The 24,496-nt window shown below is 38.3% G+C and overlaps 1 protein-coding gene across 3 annotated transcripts; it reads left to right on the top strand.

Moving 5' to 3' along the window:
- Positions 1-700: 700 nt before the first annotated feature.
- On the top strand, positions 701-23,729 carry COQ3 (coenzyme Q3, methyltransferase). Of its 3 annotated transcripts, none has more exons than XM_059401100.1 (7): positions 701-828; positions 5,216-5,333; positions 7,714-7,866; positions 9,520-9,619; positions 10,688-10,930; positions 21,227-21,386; positions 22,831-23,729. In XM_059401100.1, the coding sequence occupies exons 1-7, from the start codon at positions 720-722 to the stop codon at positions 23,049-23,051; spliced, it is 1,104 nt and encodes a 367-aa protein (XP_059257083.1). In that variant the 5' UTR covers positions 701-719; the 3' UTR covers positions 23,052-23,729. The 3 variants fall into 3 exon arrangements, with proteins under 3 accessions (XP_059257083.1, XP_059257085.1, XP_059257084.1); XM_059401102.1 differs by having other exon boundaries at positions 730-757; XM_059401101.1 differs by lacking the exon at positions 701-828 and adding an exon at positions 892-1,197.
- Positions 23,730-24,496: the final 767 nt, after the last annotated feature.

The following is a 24,496-nucleotide window of genomic DNA, read 5'->3' as shown; positions in this document are numbered from 1 at the left end:
CAAAGAGGCCCTAAGTGAAAGACTATTACTGAGCATTAAATTTCACTAATTCAAAGAACCCTTTACCAATATGACCGTGCCTGTTGAAAATGTACGATTTTTTTGCCTTTAATCTTCAAAATGTATCATTGCTCTTATTCAAGGAAAGGCTTCTATACATTTAGAAGTAAAGTGTTAATACCGCTTTAGTTTTCAGTGAAGTTTGTCTGGCTAGAGTCTAACTACATAAAGTATGAGGTCACTTGGAGAAACTGAATTTTCAGTTTAGACTTCTAGCCCCCTGACATTTGAGTTCCTTGAAAGGGGAAAAAATTCTACCTTTAGGAAAGAAGTGCTTCCATGCATTTGTGATTCTAAGGGTCAGTGGCATACAGGAGTATAAATGTGGGAGATTTCTGTTAAATACGAAATAGTTACATGAGAATAAAAGCTCGTTTACATTGAATGAAGTGAGAGGATCCATGACTATGTTGGCCGTGAGGTTTGAGGTGGTCATACAGAAATAGGCTATAATAGAGACTTGAAGTTCTCTTTTAGCAAACATAGTTGCATGCGTAGTTTGACGGGTGTTGAGCGTGAAGAGTCTAGTCCCACGCTAGTAACCCCCATTAATGCAGCCGTGAGTAGACTGGTTCCCGACAGTGTGAGAGTGGATCTCGGAACCTTTCTGTTGGGGATCTTTTGCTGGAGGGACCGGAAAGGAGGTGGATCCTTTCACGATGTGGGGAGGCCGCAAGCTGAGCTCCTGCGGGAATCGGTTTGTAGGAGGGCTTAGATCTAGGTGTTGGGGTACACGGGCTGAGGGTGCTCGCTTAAGCAGTTCGGCAGGTGAGTGTCGCCTAACCACGTTGGCACTGTGAAGGTCCCTCACGCAACCCACCGGTGGGGGGGGGCGCCGTTTTGCGCAGGCGCGGCAGAGGGCGGCGGGCTGTCCTGAGCTGCGCGCGGGGTCCGCGCAAGTCCGCTTTCGGTCCGGTCCCTCGCTGTCGAGTCTCGCCCCGCGTTCCCGGAGACTGGGACTGGGGACGAGTGGCCCCGGCCGCGGAGCGCGCAGTCTCCCGGCCGCCCGTCGCCGTGTATCCAGAGACCGTCTGGGTTGAGTCCTTGCCGCCGGCGACCACTCTGTGCCTGCCGGAGTCGGAAGGTCGTGTGCTTTCTTCCCCAGCCGCCGCGGAGGACTCGGCTGCGGTCCCCGAGGTCTTGATAGCGTTGCATTTGTTTGGTTTGCACGTATCTTCTTTTTTTCAGAAAGAATTTAAGGCAACCATTCTACTTGTTTTGGTTTAATTCAGCAAACTCTTGCAAATAAGATCAAGGAAATAACTCACTGAACCTGAGACTTGCAGAAGACAGTTTGATTAACCAGAAAGTTAAGTTTACCCTTTATATGAAACTCACTTAACAAATGCTGTGTGCCAGGCCCTGGGAGTTTGTTTGTTTTTAAGATTTATTTATTTTTAGAGAAGGAGAGCCAGCCTATAAGGGCGGGGGTGCGTAGGGAGAGAGAATTCAGGCCGACCCCCCTCTGAGCCCGTTGTTGATCCGGAGACCTGGAGATCACGACCTGAGTCTAAACCAAGAGTCGGACACCCAACCGAGCCACCTAGGCACTGGGAATTTTCTAATGAAGGACACCTCAGAGGTCTCTTTAAAAAATGTTCAAACTGAAATTAGGATATAATAGGTGAAACAGGAAACTTGGAGGTCCACCATAGAGTTGATAAGTTGGTGCTCTAATGCAATGAAGAATAGTGCAGCCAATAAAAATGATTTAAATCAGTGTGTGCCTCCTTGGAAAAATGATTCAGGTACTGCATTAAAAAAGTAAGTTACAAATCAGTATGTATTATGATTTTAGATCTATATATGGAGCTATATGAGAGAAAAGAAAGACATAGAAATTTTAGCAGTGATGATATGTGGTGGAGGTGGTTATCCATCGCTTTATCATTATATATTTTTGGAATTTATTTTTTTAGCAAACATGTCTTATAATCAGAAATTTAGAAAAATACAAATATTTTCAGATTTTGGGACTGAGTATAGAAGGAGTGTCTAATACATATTTAAGATCAGGGAAAGTTTTTGAACAAAGTATTTAGGAAGCTGTCTTGAGGGAGTTGGGCAGTTTTGGAAGTCATTGGAATGGCCAAAGGACTAACTTGAATATCTGTGAGATTTCTGGGAAAGTGCAAAGTGTTCCTTGAAAAGGAAGGCTGGAAGTGAGGACAGAGACTGGCAAGGGATGAGACAGACTTTTTAGGCCATGACAAGTCTGTGAAAGGCTACCTATACTCCTGAGAGTGACTTTACCTTGAGGACAGAGGGAAATTACTGAAGGAACAATATAATCCGACCTGTATTTAAGAAAGAACACTTGGCAGCTGTGTGGAAAGTGGAATGGTGGCAGGAAAGACTAGGCTCAGGGAGGCCTTAAGAGTCATCTCGACAGTAAATGATGATTGCTGGAACCAAGGTATTGGTAGAGTAGAGGTTTTGTTCACTGTTGGCATGGTACATTATAGGCTCTGGATAAATGAGGTTTTGAATGCATTAAATGAAGTTTTCCTCTATGTCTTTAAAATCTCATATACCAAAATGATCACACTTCAAAGTAGAGAAGGAGTCGGTAGGATTCTATTTAATAATACAAACTCAATTAGTTTCTCTCATTTGTCGTGTGGTGGTTTTAAAGCTCTTGGGAATTCTGTTAATAGTGGTAACTGGGGGCTAATTTTACAGAAGTAGAGGAGGAGTAGGGATGATAAGGGTCATTACTGAGTACAGAGCAGAGACTTTTAAAATCTCATGTGCAGTTTCATAATAATAACTTAGATTTTTTATCTACATATCACAGTTTACATAATTCTCCAATAACACTTCCTTTATCTACCTGAAGTCATAAGGAAGGTGGTATTTGAACTAGGTCTTAAATGTAGTATAGGTGGAAATGGTGGAAGAGAGAGTAACATGAGCAAAGGCCTAGGAACACAAACGTGTGTGTGTGTGTGTGTGAATTTTGAAATGGCCTTGGGCCAGACTGTGAAGATCCTACTGAAAAACAAAACAAAATTTAAAAAACATAAAAAGCTCAAGAGAAAAATATTCAGAGACTATGAAAAGACAAGCCTTGAAATATAAATGACCATTTGTCTTAGTCCATTTGACTACTGTAGCAACATACCACAGACTGGGTGGTTTATAAACAAGTCTATTTCTTACAGTTCTGGAGACTGGGAAATCCAAGATTCAGTGCTGGTAAAAGCCCATTTCTGGTCCATGGATGGAGCCTTCTTGCTTTGTCCTCTCATGGTAGAAGAGGCAAACTTGCTCTTTGGGGTCTTTTATAAAGTCGCTACACCAGTCACGAGGGCTCTACTCTCATGATCTCATCACCTCCCAAAGGCCCCACCTTCTAATATCATCCCTTTAGGGGTTAGGACTTCAAAGAATAAATTTGGGGAGGACACAGACATTCAGACCATATCACCATTAAGTTAAGAAAGGACACTTAACCACACTTACGATAAACTCAGACAACACTGAGATCCCATGTTCACCTATTGGATTATCAAAAACAAAAAAAAATTGATAATACACTGCATGAGTGACTGTCAGTGTATTATTGGTGTGGGGAAGCCTGCACTAGAAACTGGTTTTACCCATGGGGTTGGGAACTGGTTCAACATCTGTGAGTGGCAATTACAAATTTATAAATTCACCTGCCATTTAACACAGTCGTTCTTGGGATTTCACCTAAAAGTACTCTCTGAAATATATGAAATCACCTATGGAATTCATTATACTAAATTCATTTTGCCAACTTGATAGGTATGTAGTGGCTTTCATTTGTATTCTCCTAATGGTTATTGATATTTTATATCTCTTCATGTGCTTATTTGCATCTGTATACCCTCTTTGATGAATTGTCTGTTCATGTCTTTCTATACCCGTTTTATAAGAACCAGACCCATCGTATAATTGGGTTGTTTGGTTTGTTGTTTTCTGGGAGTTGGGTTTTACTGTTGAGTTTAAAGAATATCCTCATTTAATCCAGATATAGAAGTCCTTTGTGGGTTATGTGTTTTGCAAATATTTCTTCCCCATCTATGATTTGTCTTGTCTTCTTCTTAACAGAGTCTTTTGCAGGATGAAAGGTTTCAAGTCTAAGTCCAAATTAATCAATATCTTCTATTTTGGATTGTGCTTTTGGTGTCAGATGTAAGAAGAACTCTGTGCCAAACCCTAAGTCATGAAGATCTGTGATAATTTCTTCTAAAAGTATTATGGTTTTGCATTTAGATCAATGATCTATTTTAAGTTCATTTTTGTATAAGATGTGAGATTTAGGTTTAAGTTTTATTTTCTGGTCTATTGGTATCCAATTATTTCAGCACCATTATTGAAAAGACTACTTTTCCTTCATTGGACTGCTTTTCAACCAGAGTCAAAAAATCCGTTGGGTGACCTTTATAATGTCCGTAGTATTTTCTTTGCTTTAAGGTCTACTTTGTCTAAGTATTTATTGAACAATTGAATGTTCTGCTGCAGAGTAACTAGTTCACAAAACAGGTCTCTATGTAAGTTTGAACATGTAGACTGGATGAGTGATTATTTTAGGATACTATGTATACACACACACACACACACGTGTACATGCAGGTTTTTCTTTTGGAAAGGGTTTTAAGTCTATGTATAAATCCATTTCAAGTAGCTTATGTGACAGAATTTGAACTTGTTTTGACAAATAATCTCAGAATTAATATCATCCTAGGTTAAAAGTTCACATAGTTTTATTTTAAATCTCATTTCTTATAATTATGCAGAATAATATTGGTACAGAAACTAATGGTATGAAAAACTTTTACATATACATTACTTATTTTTGCCAATTAAAATTTCAGATATTTGATTAGAGTTAATTGGCAGAACGGAGGATATTTATTTTATATTTTAGTATAAATCCAAAAGTAAGGGGAAAACCCTTTTGTTTATCAATTGTAATATGAGATTGCCATGTAAAATAGTTTCTTCAAGTATATACGTATGAAGGATTTATACTGTGCAGTTTTCTCTAGACATTTAATTTTTATTTCCAGAGGAACCTGACTGACTCAGTTGGTTAGAACATGTGACTTTTGATCTTGGGGTTGTGAGTTTGAACCCCACGTTGGGCACGGAGATTACTTAATAATGTCGTTTTCAATTTATTCAGAGAATCAGTTCAGTTGGACTCCACAAACTAACCCGTGGGTTTTCAGTGAATACAGCATGATGTGGTTCAAATCCTATAGAATAACTTTTGCCTGCTTGAGTAGAATGAAAATTTACAGGTAAGTTTATTCATTACTGTGGCAAGTATTTACATAATTATTTATAATCATAATCTAGTATTCATTATGTTTAATAAACACTGCTAGTATGAAATAGCTTATGTGCTTTGATTAAGGTATCTTTTTATTTATCTAAATATTCTTACTCTTCCAACAACTTTTATATCTGGAAAGTTTCAAACCTACAGAAAAGTTATAATACAATATACATCTCTTGCATACCCTTTATCTATATTCAAAGGTAGCTTTTATTTTTAATGTAAGACTGTATTACCTGGAGAAATCCTTTTTGCTTCCACACTTGTGACAAGACACAAATAATGCAGTGCTTAAAATCATAACTGATTTGGGTACAGCATAAATGTGATAAGGTAATTAACTATACAATTCTAGGTGGTAAGATTGAATCAAAGTAATATCTTCCTGTAGTTGTAGTTTATAAACTAATTTCTAACTTGTGAAAAATATTGCATAGAGTTAATGTATGAACTTTGTCTTCTAAGTGCTTGCTCTACTTCTTATAAATAAGCTAGCTCCTGTAAAATTGAGTGTATGTGAAATCACTGGTAGTCAGCTGAGCACCCACCTATTGTTACCTATTGTATATTAGTCATTGATTATTGAGGCTTTGCATGAAGCACAGAAAAAGATGGTAATATTCATAAGATAATATTAAAGAAGTATGATATTTAACTCTTAAAAGGATCATAAGTCATCAATGTAGAATGTACTCTATGTAGCTAAGAAAAACACACTAAAAATTTGAATGGTGTTACCTATCCTAATGTAACGACCTTATTCTTTTTTTACCTAAGAACTTCTGGAGGGTTTTCCTGTGGTATACTTTGACATGGAATTTGGTATAATGTCTGATCTGTTTGGTTCTTGTTTGATCCCATTTGATTTTTTTTTTAAATTAGGTGAATTATATACTTTTCTGTGCGGTTTTTTTTTTTTAAGATTTATTTATTTATTTATTTATTTGACACAGAGAGAGGTCACAAGTAGGCAGAGAGGCAGACAGAGAGAGAGGGGGAAGCAGGCTCCCTACTGAGCAGAGAGCCCGACATGGGCCTCGATCCCAGGACCCTGAGATCATGACCTGAGCTGAAGGCAGAGGCTTAACCCACTGAGCCACCCAGGCACCCAGGGCCTTCTTTATTAGATGATTCATTTGACATGTTTCCCGAGTACCAACTGTGTTCTAGGAACTGTGCTAGTCACTAGGAATAAAATGGTAAATAACACAGTCCATACCCTGCCCTCATAGTGTTTAGTGGGGAGACATGATCAAATTGTCACATTGTTCCATGAAGAAATGCAAGGTTATATGGGAATTAAAATAAGGGACTATAACCCAGTTTTGAGAGTCAGGGAAGACTTCTTTGATGGCACTGAATTATGTGTGCAGAGGAGGGAAGGGAATGTGAGAAGAATGGTCCAGGTAGAAGAAACAACCTGTACAAAGTTCCTGAGAAAAGGGCATGGGGTCAGTGCAAAGAACCGAGAGAAGGCCTGTGGGGCTGGAATGGGGAGGATGAGGAGAGTAGTTAAAAAGTACATTTGAGGAGGGAAGAAATTGGGGACCAAGTAATTCAGAGCATTGTAGGCCATGCTAAGGATTTTGAGTTTTTTCCCCAATATCACTGAGAAACCATGGAAGTATTTCAAGTGGGAAAATAGCATGATCATATTTATATTTTGGGACACTGTGGATGCATTGTAGGGAAGAGATTGAAGGGAGATGAGGTAGGAAGCATGCAGACTAATTAGAAGGCTAGTGCAATAAATAGTTTAACCAAAAGATGATGGTAGCTTAGACTAGCATGATAGTAGTAGAAATGAAGAGAAGATGGGAGCACTTGGGTTCAAATCCTGGTTCTACCATTTACTTAATCTAAGTCTCACTTTTTTTACTTGTGTAATAGGGATTGTGATATAACCTTCTTCACAGAGTTGCCATAACAATTAAATAAGATGACACATGACATATACGGAGTTCTTAAATAGTACCACATTTAGTAAGTGCACAATAAGTGGTTACTATTACTATTTCTACTTCTACTACTACTGTTCCTATTATTATGTTATTATCTTCATTCCTATTAGATGTGACCCAGAAGGCCAAGTCTTGTAACATCCCATTTCTGTTGCAATTTACTTTGAAAGCAAATTAACTTTGTTAATGGAACTCTGTTCCCTCTGTGAATATATATATTTGCAGTGTGATTATGAAAACCTGGTTTTAAAGGATCAAAAATGAGCCACTCATTTAGAATCTAATAAATTATAAATTAGAATATCTTTCTACATAAATAGATTCTATGTTACATTTTTTAAAATGTCTCTTCTTGCCTGGCTCTTCCTTTTGATCCCTTAGGTACCCTTGGACGAGACTGTACGGTACTTCTCAAACCACTGTAGACAGCAGTGAGATAAAAACATTCGTGGCCCTGGCTCATAGGTGGTGGGATGAACAAGGAGTGTACGCACCTCTTCATTCTATGAATGACCTGAGGGTGCCATTCATTAGGTAACATTCCAGAAACTCTAGATATTTTTAAATGTAACTCTTCAATAATTTATCTTCTTTTGAGTTTATTTTTCTCTAGATTTATACCTCAGTTCAAAATGCTGCATTTTAAGTTTGCTTTAGAAATTAGAGAGATTCTGGGGCAGCTGGCTGGCTCAGTCAGTAGAGTATGGGACTCTACTTCACATTGAATGTGAAGCCTCCTTAAAATAAAAATTTAAAAAAAAAATTAGAAAATTTTCAGTGTCCATTGTTTGAGCCATTAATTTTTAAATAACGTTATTCAAAATCTAGGCTGCTTTTATTAACTGATTTGAAGCATTTTTGGACAATTTCAGGTTACTTAGAACTAAATTCTTATGAAAAGGACCTAGGATCCTATGGCATCGAGGTCATTTCATTTACCCACTTTGACCTTTAGGCAGTCTTGATAAAGAGGGACCTGCTGGTTCAGTCACTAGAGCATGCAGGTCTTAATCTCAGGGTCATAAATTCAAGCCCCGTGTTGGGTATGGAGCCTACAGAAACAAACAAAATATATCCTTAAGTATCCTTATTATATATAACGTTTATTTTATTTTTGTTGCTTTTTAAAGATTTTGTTTATTTGAGAGAGAGAGCGAGCATGGGTGTGAGGGGAAGAAGCAGGCTCCCCAACATGGGGCTCAATTCTCGGACCCTGGGATCATGACCTGAGCTGAAGCAGATGCTTACCTGACTGAGCCACCCAGGTGCCCCCATATAACGTTTATTTTAATATAAATATAATTAAAATTCATATACAGTTCAACTTAAAAGTGTAGTATACAGTGCTGTTAGGTATGTATGTCTGGGTGTATATGTGTGTGCTTATCTTTGTATATGTGGTAGAGTGTTACTATGATTATCTTAGAATTAAGTTAACTTGATTTGGATGCCTATTTACATGATCATGAAAACACCACTAACTTAGAAGATCAAAAGAGAATCAATTTAGAAGGGAATCTAGGCAAAATCTGAAAATATAGATCTCCAGTATGCTTCTTCTAAGCCATGTAAAATAACTTATTTGTTGCTGACATGAAATGTGTCTATCAAGTACTGACAATGTAGCTAAGAGATTCCTTAGCTAACATGATATCTTTTTTTTTTTTTTAAAGATTTTATTTATTTATTTGACAGAGAGAGAGATCACAAGTAGGCAGAGAGGCAGGCAGAGAGAGAGAGGAGGAAGCAGGCTCCGTGCTGAGCAGAGAGCCCGATATGGGACTCGATCCCAGGACCCTGAGATCATGACCTGAGCTGAAGGCAGCAGCTTAACCCACTGAGCCACCCAGGCGCCCAGCTAACATGATATCTTAAGCAAATAAAATTAGATGAATCTAAACTAGATTGTTTTTAAAGTTTTTCTTTAGATTATTACTGAAGTAATAGTTAACATATAATTATTACTAGTTTATTTTAGAAGCTTTACTTAAAACCTCCTTCCTGCTTTTGATTGTTAAAAAAGTCTTTAATGCTGAAAAGAAAAGAGCTGTTTACCCCCAAATATCAATAATAGCAATAATCCATTTTAAAATGAGAGTTTAATATATCCTCAAAAATTATACACGTTTAAGATTTTATTGACAAAATTAATAATTTGTTTTTGTATGTTTTGGATTTTTAAAAAAGAGACAATCTTTTAAAAACAGTTGCTCATCACCAGCCCGGAAAACCTTTGTCTGGGATGAAGATTCTTGATGTTGGCTGTGGTGGTGGATTGTTAACTGAAGTAAGTGGTTTACAACTTTCCTCCATTTTTAACCATGAAAAAAATTTTGAAAAAGTAGGCCTATGACTCATTTATCCTTTTAACAAGTAGTAGTGTTTATTTAAAAAAAAAAAAAAAGAAATGCCTAATGTTCTTCTTAATATTTTTACCAGCATAAAACTAATAAATGCCTTTTACTTTCTTAAGAAAATATATAAATATTTTAGAAAATTATAGAGGATTTTTTTTGGTGTTTTTTTTTGTTTGTTTGTTTTTTGTTTGTTTTTACACAAAATTGGGCCCTGGTCTTTGAAATATCTCTGAAAATTTTGTTGTCTCTTCTAAGAGATTGGGCAGTTTTCACTGGTTTAAATGCACTGATAAGCCATTCTTTTGCACTTGCTTCAGTACGAAAACCTAACCGAGTACTGTCTGCTTGTGGTGTTCTCCCTGGCATAGGTACTTTAGAGTACTTAGAAAAATACTCATTCATCTTACGCAAAAAATATTTGCCTCCACTTGTAGTATATTTATGCCCTGCAGCTCTGTTTTATAGTCTTCTTTCAATAAATGCATGGTAACTTTCGTGTACTTCAGAGATGTTAATACTCTATTGTGTGTGTGTAAGTGTACCTATAAAATATAGAACTCTTTCAAATAGTTCTTCATAAATTTTTTGTTGTGATTATTGTTCACTCTTAAGTTTTTATTATGGTAATTGTAAAATGTGTACAAACTAGAGGAAATGATATAATGAACTTCAGTGTACCCAATAAGTATTCAATAATTATCCTCTCATTATTAATCTTGTTTCCTTTTTAATAAGCTCTTTATTGCTAACATGTATTCTGTTTTCTTCTTGAGGATAACAATTTTTTTTTTAAATTTATTTATTTGACAGAGAGATCACAAGTAGGCAGAGAGGCAGGCAGAGAGAGAGAGAGGAGGCAGCAGGCTCCCCGCTGAGCAGAGAGTCCGACGTGGGACTCGATCCCAGGACCCTGAGATCATGACCTGAGCCGAAGGCAGCTGCTTAACCCACTGAGCCACCCAAGTGCCCCGAGGATAACAATTTTTTTATCCTATTAGCCTCTAGGGCGGCTTGGAGCTTCAGTTATTGGAATCGATCCTGTGGATGAGAACATTAAAACAGCACAGCACCATAAATCATTTGATCCAGTCCTAGAAAAGAGGATAGAGTACAGAGCGTGTTCCCTGGAAGAGATTGTGGAAGAGACTGCTGAAACATTTGATGCTGTTGTAGCTTCTGAAGTTATAGAACATGTGATTGATCTAGAAACATTTATACAATGCTGCTATCAAGTGTTAAAAGTAAGACTTACTGGTTTACTTGTTTGATTTTTTCTTCTGAGTGTGTGTATGTATCCACAGCAATAAGTATTTCATAATACTTGCAATCAGTAAACTAGGATTAGGGGATAACATCTCTGCTAGGGATTATTTCTGCTTCTCAGATTGCACTCAGTCCTGGGGTTTTCTTTTCTTTTCTTTTTTTTTTTAAAATATTTTATTTATTTATTTGACAGACAGAGATCACAAGTAGGTGGAGAGGCAGGCAGAGAGAGAGAGAGAGAGAGGAGGAAGCAGGCTCCCTGCTGAGCAGAGAGCCCGATGCGGGGCTCGATCCCAGGACCCTGAGATCATGACCTGAGCTGAAGGCAGAGGCTTTAACCCACTGAGCCACCTAGGCGCCCCCTGGGGTTTTCTTGATACAGTATCTTGATATCCAAGAAGTTTGAAAAGTGTTGGTCCTGAGCATAATTATAAACAATAGATTTAAAGGTTTTTTTTTCCCATTGGTGAACTCTGGATTAAATAGCTAATAAATATCAAATGACAATTACAAAGAAATTGATTTGGGGGGCACCTGGGTGGCTCAGTGGGTTAAAACCTCTGCCTTTGGCTCAGGTCATGATCCCAGGGTCCTGGGATTGAGCCCTGCATTGGGCTCCCTGCTCTGCTGAAAGCCTGCTTCCTCCTCCCTCTCTGCCTGCCTCTCTGCCTGCCTACTTGTGATCTCTGTCTGTCAAATAAATAAATAAAAAATCTTAAAAAAAAAAAAAAAGAAATTGATTTGGATTGATACTTAAAAAAACAATTAAAATTTTTATTAATTTGTATAAATTGACTTAGGTAGCATTTCTTAAATAACTCTGTATATAATATTTTTAACAGTTTTCAGCTCATAGGGGAATATTTCATATATATGATCTTACTGATTTTCCCTACAACCAGAGGAGGAGGGTAAGCAGGTAGTGTTGTGACCAACTTGGCCCAAAGGAGATCAGGATTTGAGAGATGTCAAAGGTCACTTGGCCTTTTTTTTTTTTTTTTTTTAAAGACTTATATATTTATTTTATGGGATGCCTGGGTGGCTCAGTGGGTTAAGCCTCTGCCTTCGGCTCAGGTCATAATCTCCGGGTCCTAGGATCAAGCCCTGCATCAGGCTCCGCTCAGCAGGGAGCCTGCTTCCCCTTCTCTCTCTCCCTGCCTCTCTGCCTACGTGTGATCATCTCTGTCAAATAAATAAATAAAATCTTCTAAGAAAAAATAAGATTTAGGGACGTCTGGGTGGCTCAGTGGGTTAAAGCCTCTGCCTTTGGCTCAGGTCATGATCCCAGGGTCTGGGGATCAAGCCCCGCATCAAGCTCTCTGCTCAATGGGGAGCCTGCTTCCATTCCTCTCTCTCTCTGCCTACTTGTGATCTCTGTCTGTTAAATAAATAAACAAAATCTTAAAAAAAAAAAATAAGACTTAGACATTTATTTTAGAGGTTGGGTGTGGAGGGAGAGGGAGAGAAAGTCTTAAGCAGATTCCTCACTGAGCGGGGAGCCCCGCATGGGGCTCCATCTCACAACACCGAGATCATGACCTGAGCTGAAACCAAGAGTCAGACTCTTAACTGACTGCGCCATGCAGGCACCCGTTTTTTTTTTTTTTTTTTTAAATTGAGGTATAGTTGACATACACTATTGTATGACTTTCAGACGTACAGCAGTGATTTGACAATTATAGAATTATGAAATGCTCACCACAATAAGTCTATTTACCTCATCTGTCACTATAAAGTTATTACAATATTACTGACTACATGCTCTGTGCTGTATTTTTCATCTTCATGACTTGTTCTAAAACTGGAAATTTATACCTTTTAATCCTTTTTACCTATTTTGCCTATCTCTTACCCTCCTGTCTTCTGGCAACCCCAGTTTGTTTTCTGTATTTATGAGTGTTTCTAGTTTTTTTTTCTTTCTTTCTTTCTTTTTTAAATTTATTTATTTGACAGACAGAGATCACAAATAGGCAGAGAGGCAGGCAGAGAGAGAGAGGAAGAGAAGCAGGCTTCCCGCTGAGCAGAGAGCCCGATGCGGGGCTCAATCCCAGGACTCTGGGATCATGACCTGAGCCGAAGGCAGAGGCTTTAACCCACTGAGCCACCCAGGCGCCCCGTGTGTTTCTAGTTTTTGTTTGTTGATTTTTTTTTTTAATTTTACATGGAAGTACAGTCATTTGATACTTGTCTTTTTCTGTCTGACTTCTTTCATTTAGCATAATACCCTCTATGTTCATCCTTGTTGCAAATGTTAAGATCTCATTCTTTCTTTATAGCTAATATTCCATTGTCTGTATATACCATATCTTTATTCATGTACTGATGGACACCTAGGTTGCTTCCATGTCTTGGCTATTGTACATAATGCTGCAGTAAACATAGAGATATGTATGTGTGTATATATATATTACAGCCCCCCATGAGGTACATATCTTTTCAGATTAATGTTTATTTTCTTCAGGTAAATACCCAAAAGTGGAATTGTTGGATTCTGTGGTATTTCTACTTTAATTTTTTTGAGGAACCTCCATATTGTTTTTCATAGTGGCTGTACCAATTAACATTCTCGCCGAGAGTGCACACGGATTCCTTTTCCTCCGCATCCTCACTTGTTATCTCTTGTCTTTTTGATACTAGCCATTCTGACAGGTGTGAGGTGAAATCTCATTTTGGTTTTGATTTGTATTTCTCTGATGATTAGTGATGTTAAGCATTTTCTCATAGGTCGGGTGGTCATCTGTATGTCTTCTTTGGGAAATGTCTGTTCAGGTCCTCTGGCCATTTTTTAATCAGATTTTTTTGTGTGTGTTGTTGTAGTTCTTTATATATTTTACAGATTAACTTCTTATCAATTATATCATTTGCAAGTATTGTTTTCCATTTAGTATGTTGGCCTTTTTGTTTTGTTGATGGTTTCCCTCGCTGTGCAAAAGGTTTTTGGTTTGATGTAGTCATAGTTGTTTATTGTTGCTTTCATTTCTCTTGTCTGAGGAAACAGATCCAGAGAAATATTGCCCAAGGGATAGCTGCCTATGTTTTCTTTTAGGATGCTTATGGTTTCAGGTCTGAGATTTAGGTCTTTAATCCATTCTGAGTTTATTTTTATATATAGTATAAGAAAGTGGTCCAGTTTCATTCTTTTACATGTAGCCATCTAATTTTCCCTACACCATTTTCCATTGTATATCTTACCTCCTTTGTTGTAGATTAATTGACCATATAAGTGTGGGTTTATTTTTGGGCTTTCCATTCTGTTTTATTGATCTATTTTTATACCTGTACCACACTGTTTTAATTACTGTAGTTTGTAGTACAAACTACAAAATCTTGGATTTGGATGTGATACTTCCAAATTAATTCTTTCTCAAGATTTGGGGTCTTTTGGGGTTCCATACAAATTTTAGAATTATTTCTTCTAGTTCTGTAACAAATACTATTGCAATGTGTTAGAGAGTGCATTGACTCTGTAGTGTAGACATTTTAACAGTATTCTTCCCATCCATTAAGTATGGTATATCTTTCCATTTATTTGTGTCATCTTCAATTTCTTTCGTCAGTGTCTTATAGTATTCAGAGTTTAGGTCTTTTACCTCCTTGGTTAACTTTAATCCTAGGTATTTAATTCTTCTTGTTGATAAGATTGTAAATGGGAGCTATTTTCTTAATTTCTCTTTCTGCTAGCTCATTATTAGTGTATAGAAATGCAACATTTCTGGGTATTAATTTTGTATCCTGTATCTTTACTGAATGTATTTCGTTCCTGATCTTAGAAGAAAAGCTTATAGTTTTCCACCATTGAGTATGATGTTAGCTGTGGGTTTTTCATCTATGGCCTTTATTCCGTTGAGGTATTTCCCTCTTTACCCACTTTGTTGAGAGTTTTCACCATGAACAGATGTTGAATTTGGTCAAATACTTTTCCTGGATCTATTGAGATGGTCATGTGATTTTTGTCCTTCATTTCATTAATGTCTTGTAACACTTTTGTTCATTTGCAGATTCTGAACTATTCTTGCATCCCTGAAATATATGCCACTTGATTCTAGTGAATGGTCCTTTTAAAGTATTCTTGAATTTAGTTATTGGGATATTGGTTTATAATTTTCTAGCAGTGTTTTTTCTGGTTTTGGTATCAGGGTAATGCTGCCCCTTTTCAAGGAATTTGGAAGCATTTATTCTTCTACTTTTGGGATAGTTTGAAAAAGATAGGTTGTAACTTTTTAAAGATTTGGTAGAATTCACCTGTAAAGCCGTCTGATCCTGGACTTTTGTTTATTGAGGATTTTGGTTTTGTTTTTTTTTTTTTTTTTTTAAGATTATCTATTTATTTATTTATTTGACCCAGAGAGAGAGATCACAAGTAGGCAGAGAGGCAGGCAGAGAGAGAAAGGGAAGCAGGCTTCCCACTGAGCAGAGAGCCCAGTGTGGGGCTTGATCCCAGGACCCTGAGATCATGACCTGAGCTGAAGGCAGAGGCTTCACCCCCTGAGCCACCCAGGCACCCCTATTGGGGTTTTTTTGATTACTAATTCAAATGTTACCAATAATTGGTAATGTTCAGATTTTCTATTTCTTCCTGATTCAGTCTTAGAATATTGTGCACTTCTAGTATTGATCCATTTCTGTGGGGTTGTCCAGTTTGTTGGCATTTAAATTTTCATAGTGGTCTCTTATAATCCTTTCTGTTTCTGTGTTGCTGGTTATAACTTTCCCCCCTTCATTTATCTGGGCCCTCTTTTTTTCTTGGTGAGTCTGAGTAAAGGTTTATCAATTTAGTTTGTCTTTTCAAAGAAACACCTGTAGTTTCATTGATTTTTTTTCTCTTGTTTCTTAGTCTCTAATTTATTTCTGGTCTGATCTTTATTATTTTCCTCCTTCTACTGACTTTAGGCTTTGTTTATTCTTTTCCTGTTTCCTTTAGGTGTATGATTAGGTTGTCTTGTTTGAAATTTTTCTTGCTTCTTTGAGGTAAGCCATTGTCATAAAACTTCCCTCTTAAAACTGCTTTTACCGCATGCCAAAGATTTTGAACCATTGTGTTTCCATTTTCATATGTCTCTTTTAATTTGCTCTGATTTCTTTGTTGACCCATTAGTTGTTTAGTTGCATGTTATTTAGATTCCACATTTTTTCCAGTTTTTTTTCTTATAATTGATTTTTAGTTTCATTCTGTTATGGTCAGAAAAGATGTTTGATATGATTTCAGTATTCTGAAATGTATGGAATCTTGCGGCACTTGGGTGGCTTCATCTGTTAAGCATTTCCCTTTGGCTAAAGTAATGGTCTCAGGGGTCTTGGGATCAAGCCCCTTGTGGGGCTCTCTGCTCAGGAGGAAGTCTGCTTCTCCCTCTCCTCCTGCCCCTCCCCCCAGCCCTGGCTTGCGCTTTTGTGATCTCTCTCAAATAAATAAATAGAATCTTAAAATAAATTATTGATTCTTGTTTTTTGGCCTAACAAGTTTCATCCTGAAGAATGTTCCTTGTGTACTTGAATATATATTCTGCTGTTTTTATGTAAATGTTCTGTATCTCCCTGTTAAGTCTGTCTGGTCTAATATGTCAATCAAAGCAACTATTTCCTTACTGATTTTCTGTCTGGATGACTTAACCAATAATGTAAGTGGAATAGGTGTTAGAGTCTCCCCTCCCCTCTCCTCTCTTCAACTTAGGTGCTTTCTAGTATCCTGTATTCCCAATTGCTGATCTATTCTTCTGCATCTTCTAATTTGCTGTTGATTCCCTCATATATTTTTTCATTTCAATTATTGTATTCTTCTGTCCTATTTGTTCTTTTTTATATGTTCTGTCTCTTTCTTGATTTGAACTCTTAACTGAGTTCATCCACTCTTCTCAAATCTGGTGAGCATCTTTATTACCATTACTTTGAGCTCCTTATCAGGTAGATTGCTTATTTCCATTTTGTTTATTTTGTGTGTGTGTGGTTTTTTGTTTTTTTTTGTTTGTTTGTTTGTTTTTTGCTAAAATTTTAGCTTGTTCTTTCATTTGGAACATATTCCTCTATCTCCCCATTTTCTGTTTTTGTTTCCATGTATGTCAGCTACATATCTTGGTCTTAAAAGTAGTGGCCTGGTGTCAGGAGGCACCATGTGGGGCCCTAGGGTGCCATCTTCCCAGTCACCAGAACCAGACATCCTGCTGGTGTCCCCTGTATGGGCGATGTGTGTCCTCCTGTTGTGACTGGACACACGCTGGTAGGCAGGGCTGACCTTCAGCCCCGCTGTGACTTCTGCAGGTATACTGGTGTACCTTGTTCCCAGCCATACTGTCAGAGTGGCTCAGCTGCAACTGCTGCCCACGTGCTGGTGTGTGGGGCTGCCCATCCTCTCTCCAAGGAAGGAGTTGCTTTGGAGAGGCCGGAGTCCTGGCTAGGGCTGCCACTAGGTGTGGTGGGCAGTTGTGTGTGTGGTAGTTGCTTCGGGGGAATGCTGATCCTGACCAAGCCTGCCTGTTGGGTGTGGCAGATTTGCTTTAGAGGGGCAATTTCCAGGGCAGGTAGATCTACAGGGGAATGCCAGGACAGGGTGAGTGGTGTTAGCAAGATAGATGGAGAATGTCAGAACTAATTCCCACAAATCTGACCAACTAGGCTGAAGAAGGACAAGAAAAGTGGCGTCTTCCAGTATTTACATGGCTGAAGAAGGCTCTTGCAGATCCCTGACTTTCCAACACATGCCCTAAAGTTAGTCAGTAAATCTCCATGTAAAACCCTGGCACTTTTTAAACTGCTTTCTCTGTGCTGGGTGTCAGCCTGAATGAGGTATTGTGCTTGCCCTTTAAGAGCAGAGTCTTGGTATCCAGTAGCCTTCCGGCTCTCTGAAAAGTTAAACCTTCTGAATTTCAAAGCCAGGCAGTATGAGGGCTCATCTTCCCAGTGTAGGTCCCTGGGACCAGGGGGGGCCCAAGGTGGGGCTTGAGCCCCTGGCTCCTCTGGTAGACTTCTGTGCCTGTGATAGCCCTCCCAATTATAGGTTGCTGGATCAGGAGTTTGGTTCCCTGCCGCATCTCTGCCCCTCCTACCTTTCTCCATGTGGCTTTTTCTTTATGTCTTCAGCTGTGGAAGAGCTTTTCTGCCAGTCTTCATTCAGCCAACAATTATATGTAGTTGTTGCCTTGGTGTGTCCATGGGAGGATGTGAGCTCCAACTCTACCGTCTTCCACAAGAATCCAGCGTTCACTTGGTCTTTATGTCAAAGTTCACTAGAGGCACTTAAGTGGGCTTAGGGTCACATCTTTTAATTTCAAGTCTCATTCTTCCCATTATATTATAGACTTAGTCCTCTGAAAGTGGTTCTAATTTTTTTTTTAAATAAATCTCCTAGAGTATTATTGTTGTTGTTATCGTTATTACCGTATTGACTGTGTTGTTAATGTAGAGGTAACACCCAAAGATCAAGAGCAAGAAGAATGAAATGTTTGGCCCTGATTTAAATAGAGCTTTTTAGAAATACTTTTTCTGGGGTGCCTAGGTGGCTCAGTGGGTTAAGCCTCTGTCTTTGGCTCAGGTCATGATCTCAGGGTCCTGGGATCGAGCCCCGCATCGGGCTCTCTGCTCAGCGGGAAGCCTGCTTACTCCTCCCTCTCTGCCTGCTTCTCTGCCTACTTGTGATCTGTCAAATAAATAAATGGAATCTTAAAAAAAAAATACTTTTTCTTTTTACATAAGTTTAGTTTTAGAGAAGATTACAAAGATAGTACAGAATGTTCCCACCTGGCCTTCCCCCAGTTTCTCCTATTGTTAACGTTTCACATAGTAAAGATAGGAACTAGGGTGAGGCAAATGAGGCAGGTACGGCACAAACCTGAAGGAGACACTCAGGCTTAGGTGCCAACCATGCATTTACACAGTCCGGAAAGTGAGTGCTTCCCTCAGTTTTGTTCCTTAAGCATCTCACTTGTCTCCTCATAGTCCTAGCCCTGTACGTAACCCATTTGTGCATTTCTTAAAACTGAGAAATTAACATTGACATTATGCTATTCACTATACTACAGACCTGGTTAAATTTCATCAGTATTTCCACTAATGTCATTTTTCTGTTTAGGATCCAACCCTGGATTCTACATTGAATTTAGTTGTCATGTCTCCTTAGTCTCCTTTAAGTCTATAACAGTGTCTTGGTGTTTCTTTTTTCCTTTTTTTTTTTTTAAGATTTTATTTATTTATTTGACAGAGAGAGATCACAAGTAGGCAGAGAGGCAGGCAGAGAAAGAGGGGAAGCAGGCTCCCTGCTGAGCAGAGAGCCTGACGAGGGGTTTGATCCCAGGACGCTGAGATCATGACCTGAGCTGAAGGCTGAGGCTTAACCCACTGAGCCACTCAGGTGCCCCTTGGTGTTTCCTTTTAAATGAGTTTTATTAGGCTTATCTTCTGTTTGCCAAACAAAACTCCTTAATTTTTACTCTTTGTGTTGTGTGTCAGTATATATGAATGGAGGTTCTTTCACACATATTAGGAATGTGTGTGGCATTGTGGAATTTGAAACTAATTTTTGCATCAATGGAAAGCCTATTAAGAAAATGACCATTGCTCACCAGTGTTTCCTTAAATTTTGTAGGACATAGATGAGATACCCATAAGTGATTTTTTTTCCCCAAGCTCTATTGAGATATAATTGACATGTAACTGATTCTTAATAAGATTTTAGAACACTAGAGTTTTAGAAAAGTTACAGTGTATCACAAAATAATACCTTATATTTCAGTTTTTAATTTAATGGCACATTGCAGTATTTCAGGGTCTCATCTTTCTTTTTGGTTTTGGGGTGGTATTTGAGATATAGTTTCTCTCTCCCTACACACATAAACACGTGTGTGTGCAATTTCTAAAAGGACTCTTAAGCAATTTTATCCCCATAAGGCCGATGAGAATGTGTAGAAGAGGAAGGAGACATTAATCTTTGCCATATGTGGGAGTAAATATAGGAAACACCATGAATGTAGCCACCAAAAAATGTCAGACTAGGGGCATCTGGGGTGGATCAGTTCGTTGCATTGTCCAGCTCTTGGTTTCCACTTGGGTCATGATCTCAGGGTCATGAGATCAAGCTCCACCACTGGCTCCGAACTTTGGGGAATCTGCTGGAAAATTCTCTCTCTCTCTCTTCCCCTCTACCTTTCCCCCAACTAGTGCTAGTGCTCGTGCATGTGCACTCTTTCTCAAATAAATAAATAAATCTTAAAAAAAGACATGGCAGACTAAAGAGTCTCACAAGGGCGCCTGGGTGGCTCAGTTGTTAAGCATCTGCCTTCGACTCAGGTCATGGTCTCAGGTCCTGGGATTGAACAGGAAGCCTGCTTCTCCCACTCCCATTCCTCCTGCTTGTGTTCCCTCTGTAGCTCACTCGCTCTCTGTCAAATAAATAAATAAAATATTTTTCAATAAATAAATAAACGGTCTCACAGATGGTTTGTATTCATGTAAGTGCTTATCTTGATCTCTTCATATTGTTTATACTAATGAAATCAAAACAAAATAAAAAAACATTCTAACCACAACCATTAATGTTTTTTTCAGACAACAGTGATTAGCACAAGATGTGGCACTGTATGCCGCACAGAACAAGTCAGACAGGCTCGCACCCAGAAAGAAAACAGTGTCAACACATGTCAGATTGGAAATGTGGACATGTAACAAGGAGGAGTAGTCTGATCCCATTTCTGTATTTTTATTATAAAGTATCTGTTATGTATCTGATATGTGCAAAAGTATCTGATATGTGCAAAAGCAAGTTTATAGTATGTCACAGTAGTATGAGTTTAACAGTTGTAAGCACTGTTGCTTACAACTGGAATTTGGTAAAAACTTAGTAAACATAAGCTTTTTTTAAGATTATTTATTTATTTTTTTAAGATTATTTATTTATTTGACAGAGAGAGATAACAAGTAGGCAGAGCGGCAGGCAGAGACAGAGGGGGAAGCAGGCTCCCCGCTGAGCAGAGAGCCAGAGAGCAGAGATGCGTGGCTTGATCCCAGGACCCTGAGATCATGACCTGAGCGGAAGGCAGAGTCTTAACCCACAGAGCCATCCAGGGGCCCCTGTAGTAGATTGCCTTTAGTAATTAATTTCCCAAAAGAAAAAAAAACTATTTTGATAAACTATACTTTATTTATATTCATGTATCTTAATTGCACTTAAATTATTTGGAAGGAAGGAGGAGGGTGGGGGAAGCCAAGCCTTTACCTGATACTCCTGACATCTAAAATGTTTCTTCTATCTGTATGGTTCTTTTTTCTTTCTTTCTTTCTTTTTTTTTTAGTTTGGTGGTTCTTTATTCATTACTACAATCAACAAAACACAGCTGTCTTATGCCTTGGGAATTGTCTTTTCAGAGCAAATTGCAGGTATTGTACCAAAAGGTACTCATACATGGGAGAAGTTCGTTTCACCCGAAAAGCTAGAGAGCATTCTGGAATCAAGTAAGTATTAAGAAGGTTTCCAGTTTTCACAGCCTTACTGAACGTTTAATGTATCTACAATCATTGATCACACAACCTGGCACTTAATTAAGTGGGCCACTATTTTCTAGATGTTGGTTTCATCTCTCAAGTAGATTATAAACTCCTTGAAGTTAGGCGTGGGTATTAGATACCACTTCTCTCTCTCACCTGTGGCACCTAACCCAGGGCCATGCAAATCACACATGATCATGAATACTGTTGGGCTGCTTAGTCCTCATTTGCTTAAGGAGGAGGTGCAAATGTGTATGTCACTTACACATCCCCACTTGGTCCTGTGGAGGCCTGCAATATCAGCTTATCCTACGTATTATTTTTTCTGATTGCTCCGTACTCAGGTACACTTTGAACTTCCTTGTCACTTTTTATGTATTTTATGCTACTTAGAGCACGTCTTATATTACGGTTTTTTGGTGTTTTTAAGCCCTTTCTGGTCTGTCAGCTCTGTGGAGGCCAGACTGTCTCCTTTTTGTACTCCCCGCAGTGCCTGCCTCTGCTTCACACGTTGTGAGCTCTTGATTTATGTGGTGAATTCCTCTCAGGTCATAACATGTAGTTGGTGTTTGGTACTCCTGCTGAGTACTTAACTCATGTGTGTCTCAGGCTTTTTTTTCACATCACAGTATATCAGTAAACTTGATTTGGAGTATTGAAGTAGTATCAATCCAAGGCGATGGAGGAGGTTCTGAAGATTTCTGCAAGTGATATTGCTGAAAACAGAATGTGATCACTTGTTGGCAGATAGTCTCTCTTTTTTTCAGATTTAATTTTTTTCAGATTTAAATATTTATTTTTTCAGATTTAAATATTTTGGGGGGGCAGATATTTCCTAATAAGAGCTTATGTTTACTAAGTTCTTACCAAATTCCAAGCATTGTACTACTTTAAACACATATCTCTAATTCTAACAACTCTAGGACTGTATGTTCTGTATGTGTAAGAACATTGAGATTCAGAAAGGTTAAGTGACTTGACTCTCATCACCATCTAATAGGTGCCAGGTCGGGGGTTGAACCCAAGCAATTTGATTTAGAGTTTCTTTTCTGTGCTATAGTAGAGAATGATATGTATTTGGTTACACAGTACTTTTTTCCCATCGAGTCAGGAATCTTTTTTTTTTTTTAATTTTATTTATTTATTTGATAGAGACATAGCGAGAGAGGGAACACAAGCAAGGGGAGCTGGGAGAGGGAGAAGCAGGCCTCCCACTGAGCAGGGAGCCCGATATGGGCTCGATCCCAGAACCCTGGGATCATGACCTGAGCCAAAGGCAGACACCTAATGACTGAGCCACCCAGGTGCCCTGAGACAGGAATCCTGTATTAAATATAGAGTCACGTTAGAGTCTTGGCATTTGGAAAGTAATTACTTAACAAAATCTACTCTTTCTGATTGTTTTTTTCAGACGGTCTGTCAGTTCACACTGTGGCAGGAATGCTCTACAACCCCTTCTCAGGTTACTGGCACTGGAGTGAAAATACAAGCCTGAACTATGCAGCTCATGCTGTGAAATCCATGAGACAGGAGCCCCCGGTGCCTGCTGGGTTTGTTTTCACGGGGAAAACAGAGGAGCTCCATGATAAAGACTCCATCAACCCCGGTGTGCAGGAAGAGCTGAAGAAATGAATGGCTTCGAAGGACTGTGTATAATATGGCTTGAAAGTCTTATGTTTACATATGTGAAAATACACCTTTGTGTATAATCTAATTGTCTTTTGTGAGTGGATTGTGAAGAAAAGAAAGTCAACAAAGAGGGCTAAAACCTTGGATAAAAGTTTTGATTGTTTCCTCTAATGGCCGCTTTCAAAGGATGATTCTGTAGTTAAAAACTTTTGGCAAGGTATTGTGTAATGTAGGCATTTAAATTCCTCAGCCTTTGTTTTATAAATAGGGTATATACACTTGACTTAACTTGACGGATTATATACATTCATCCAGCGTGTGTGCACATAGGTATATGCTGAAATGGGTTTTCATTTAGAGGAATCTGCATTATCTATGTTCTTTATCGGGTTTTAGCTAAAGGCAGTTATGCTTCTGACATATGAAAACCAAATACAGTTTTATTCCACTTATATATGGGAGGATAAAACACATTTTTTCCTTTAAATTTTAGTTTGTTGGAAAGCAAATGGATTGTTAAATATATACTGCATTTGGATTCAGACATTAAAATCAAGAAGTCTGGATAATGTCTGGCATACTTCTATACAGTTCCATAAATGTTTTATTGTGACTTTTTTTTTTTTTTTAAGTAGAAAGGACTTTCTTAAACTCAATTAAAAATTCAGTTATGGAAATTTCTTCTTCGGCTAACATTTTTTTAATTGAAGGCTCTGACTTGAAATGTACTTTTATGCTCCTTGAAGTATGTGAATCCCTGGCTTTTTCTGAAAGTCCAGATGCTCTCTAGAGAGACAACATTGTTTGTTGACCCAGTGTGACAAACAAACATGGATTGAATACATGTGACCAGGTTGAAGGTCAGCTGTTTATTTCTTATCATTTTTCCCTTTTACACTCATGTTTGCTATATTCCCTTGTCAGTGTCTGTTAGAGTTAGCTCTGTAGGCAAACACTTCCCAGCCACCTTAGTTTGTGATGTACTTGTTCTCAGCAGCATTTCAGGGGAGGAAACTGAAATTTAAAGAATTAAGAGAGGAATTATAACTTCAGTTGCTATGGTGTGATTAGGGTGCTAAAAATTAGGAGCTTCCATTGGCCTCCACTTAAAAGTTAGACTCTCAGTCTGAATTCTGATAGTTTTATTACCAAAACAAAGCTTCCTCATTCTGTCTGTTAAAAAAGAAATGAATGGGGCGCCTGGGTGGCTCAGTGGGTTAAGCCGCTGCCTTCGGCTCGGGTCATGATCTCACCGTCCTGGAATCGAGTCCCGGATCGGGCTCTCTGCTCAGCAGGGAGCCTGCTTCCTCCTCTCTCTCTCTGCCTGCCTCTCTGCCTACTTGTGATCTCTCTCTGTCAAATAAATAAATAATCTTTAAAAAAAAAAAAAAAAAAAAAAAAAAAAAAAAAAAAAAAAAAAAAAAAGAAATGAAGTGTTGGTATGAAAA

Source organism: Mustela nigripes, chromosome 5 (assembly GCF_022355385.1).
Source record: "Mustela nigripes isolate SB6536 chromosome 5, MUSNIG.SB6536, whole genome shotgun sequence".
NCBI lineage: Eukaryota > Metazoa > Chordata > Mammalia > Carnivora > Mustelidae > Mustela > Mustela nigripes.
Note: the sequence above shows the minus strand (reverse complement) of the source record. Positions and strands in the feature narration are given on the sequence as shown.